Raw genomic sequence first — 947 nt, forward strand, 5'->3', positions numbered from 1 at the left:
AAGCGACGGAGGGCGAAGCGAGGTGCTATACAGCATCTCGGGAGCTTCGGAAGAAGGAGAGACAGAGGTAGAGGCAGAGGCAGCTGACGTGGTGGTGGTAGGGATGTCGATGGGCCTGCTAAAGTAGTCGTCGTACTGGTGGTGGCCGTACTCGCCCTGGTCGGAGGCAGCCTGGCCGTCGAGATAGGGCGAGGCGTCCATGTCGTCGACCTGGAGATCGAGCGAGGCTGGCGGCGAATCAAGCAGGAGACCGCGCAACTTGCCTGCCTGGCCGTCGTCACCGGTCGTGCGCTCCCTGACCATGCTGGCGGTGAGGGTAAACTCGCGCTCGTCGCCCTCGAGAGGCGGCGAGGCAGCACGGTGGTTGTGTGAGATGCGGTGGCCGTGGGAGTGGGAGTGCTGCTGCTGTCGTAGAGGCAGAGACGAGGGCGCAAAGGAGTCCGAGGCCATCATGTCGAGGCTGTAGTCGAGGTCGACCTCTGGGCTGAGGCTTATCCTGGATCTGTCGCTGCTGTCGTCGCTGTCACCGCAGCTCTGGCTGTCCCGGTCGTCGTCGTCCTGCTCCCCCCGGTCGAGGTCCGGCAGCGAGAGAGACGGGCAGGGAGTGGCTTCTTTCTCGACGGAGGGCGAGGGCGCCGGCGAGAGGATGTCCTGGGAGGACGCAGGCAGCGGCTGCCGGGGGGTGTTGGTCAGGTAGAAGAAGACCTTGCGCGGGTGGACGGGGATGAGCTCTTTGGCGATGGGACACGGCGCGAGGGCAGTCCACGGCCGCTTGAGGTAGAGCGACAGCCTGGAGGATATCAAAGCCGCCGCATTCGCAGAACTGTCTCGTCATTAGTATATTATATATTTGTTTAGATATAGATGAAGACCTACTTGGCGATGGAGTCGGTGGTGGCGGAGAGGACCTGGGCAAGCTCCTTGATGAGATGCGGCCTGTTGCCGGT

General features: G+C 62.9%; 1 protein-coding gene across 1 annotated transcript in view; it reads right to left on the reverse strand.

Moving 5' to 3' along the window:
• TERG_00273 (uncharacterized protein) overlaps positions 1–562 on the reverse strand; it is a gene marked incomplete at its 3' end in the record, with an annotated part of 1469 nt that extends 907 nt beyond the window's left edge. The window contains exon 1 of the mRNA XM_047747565.1: positions 89–562. Within this exon, the coding sequence (XP_047603523.1) occupies positions 89–453 (365 nt within the window). The 5' untranslated portion in view covers positions 454–562. The remainder of the gene's footprint in view (positions 1–88) is intronic.
• Positions 563–947: the final 385 nt, after the last annotated feature.

Source organism: Trichophyton rubrum (genome assembly GCF_000151425.1).
Source record: "Trichophyton rubrum CBS 118892 genomic scaffold supercont2.1, whole genome shotgun sequence".
In the NCBI taxonomy this organism is placed as follows: Eukaryota; Fungi; Ascomycota; class Eurotiomycetes; order Onygenales; family Arthrodermataceae; genus Trichophyton; species Trichophyton rubrum.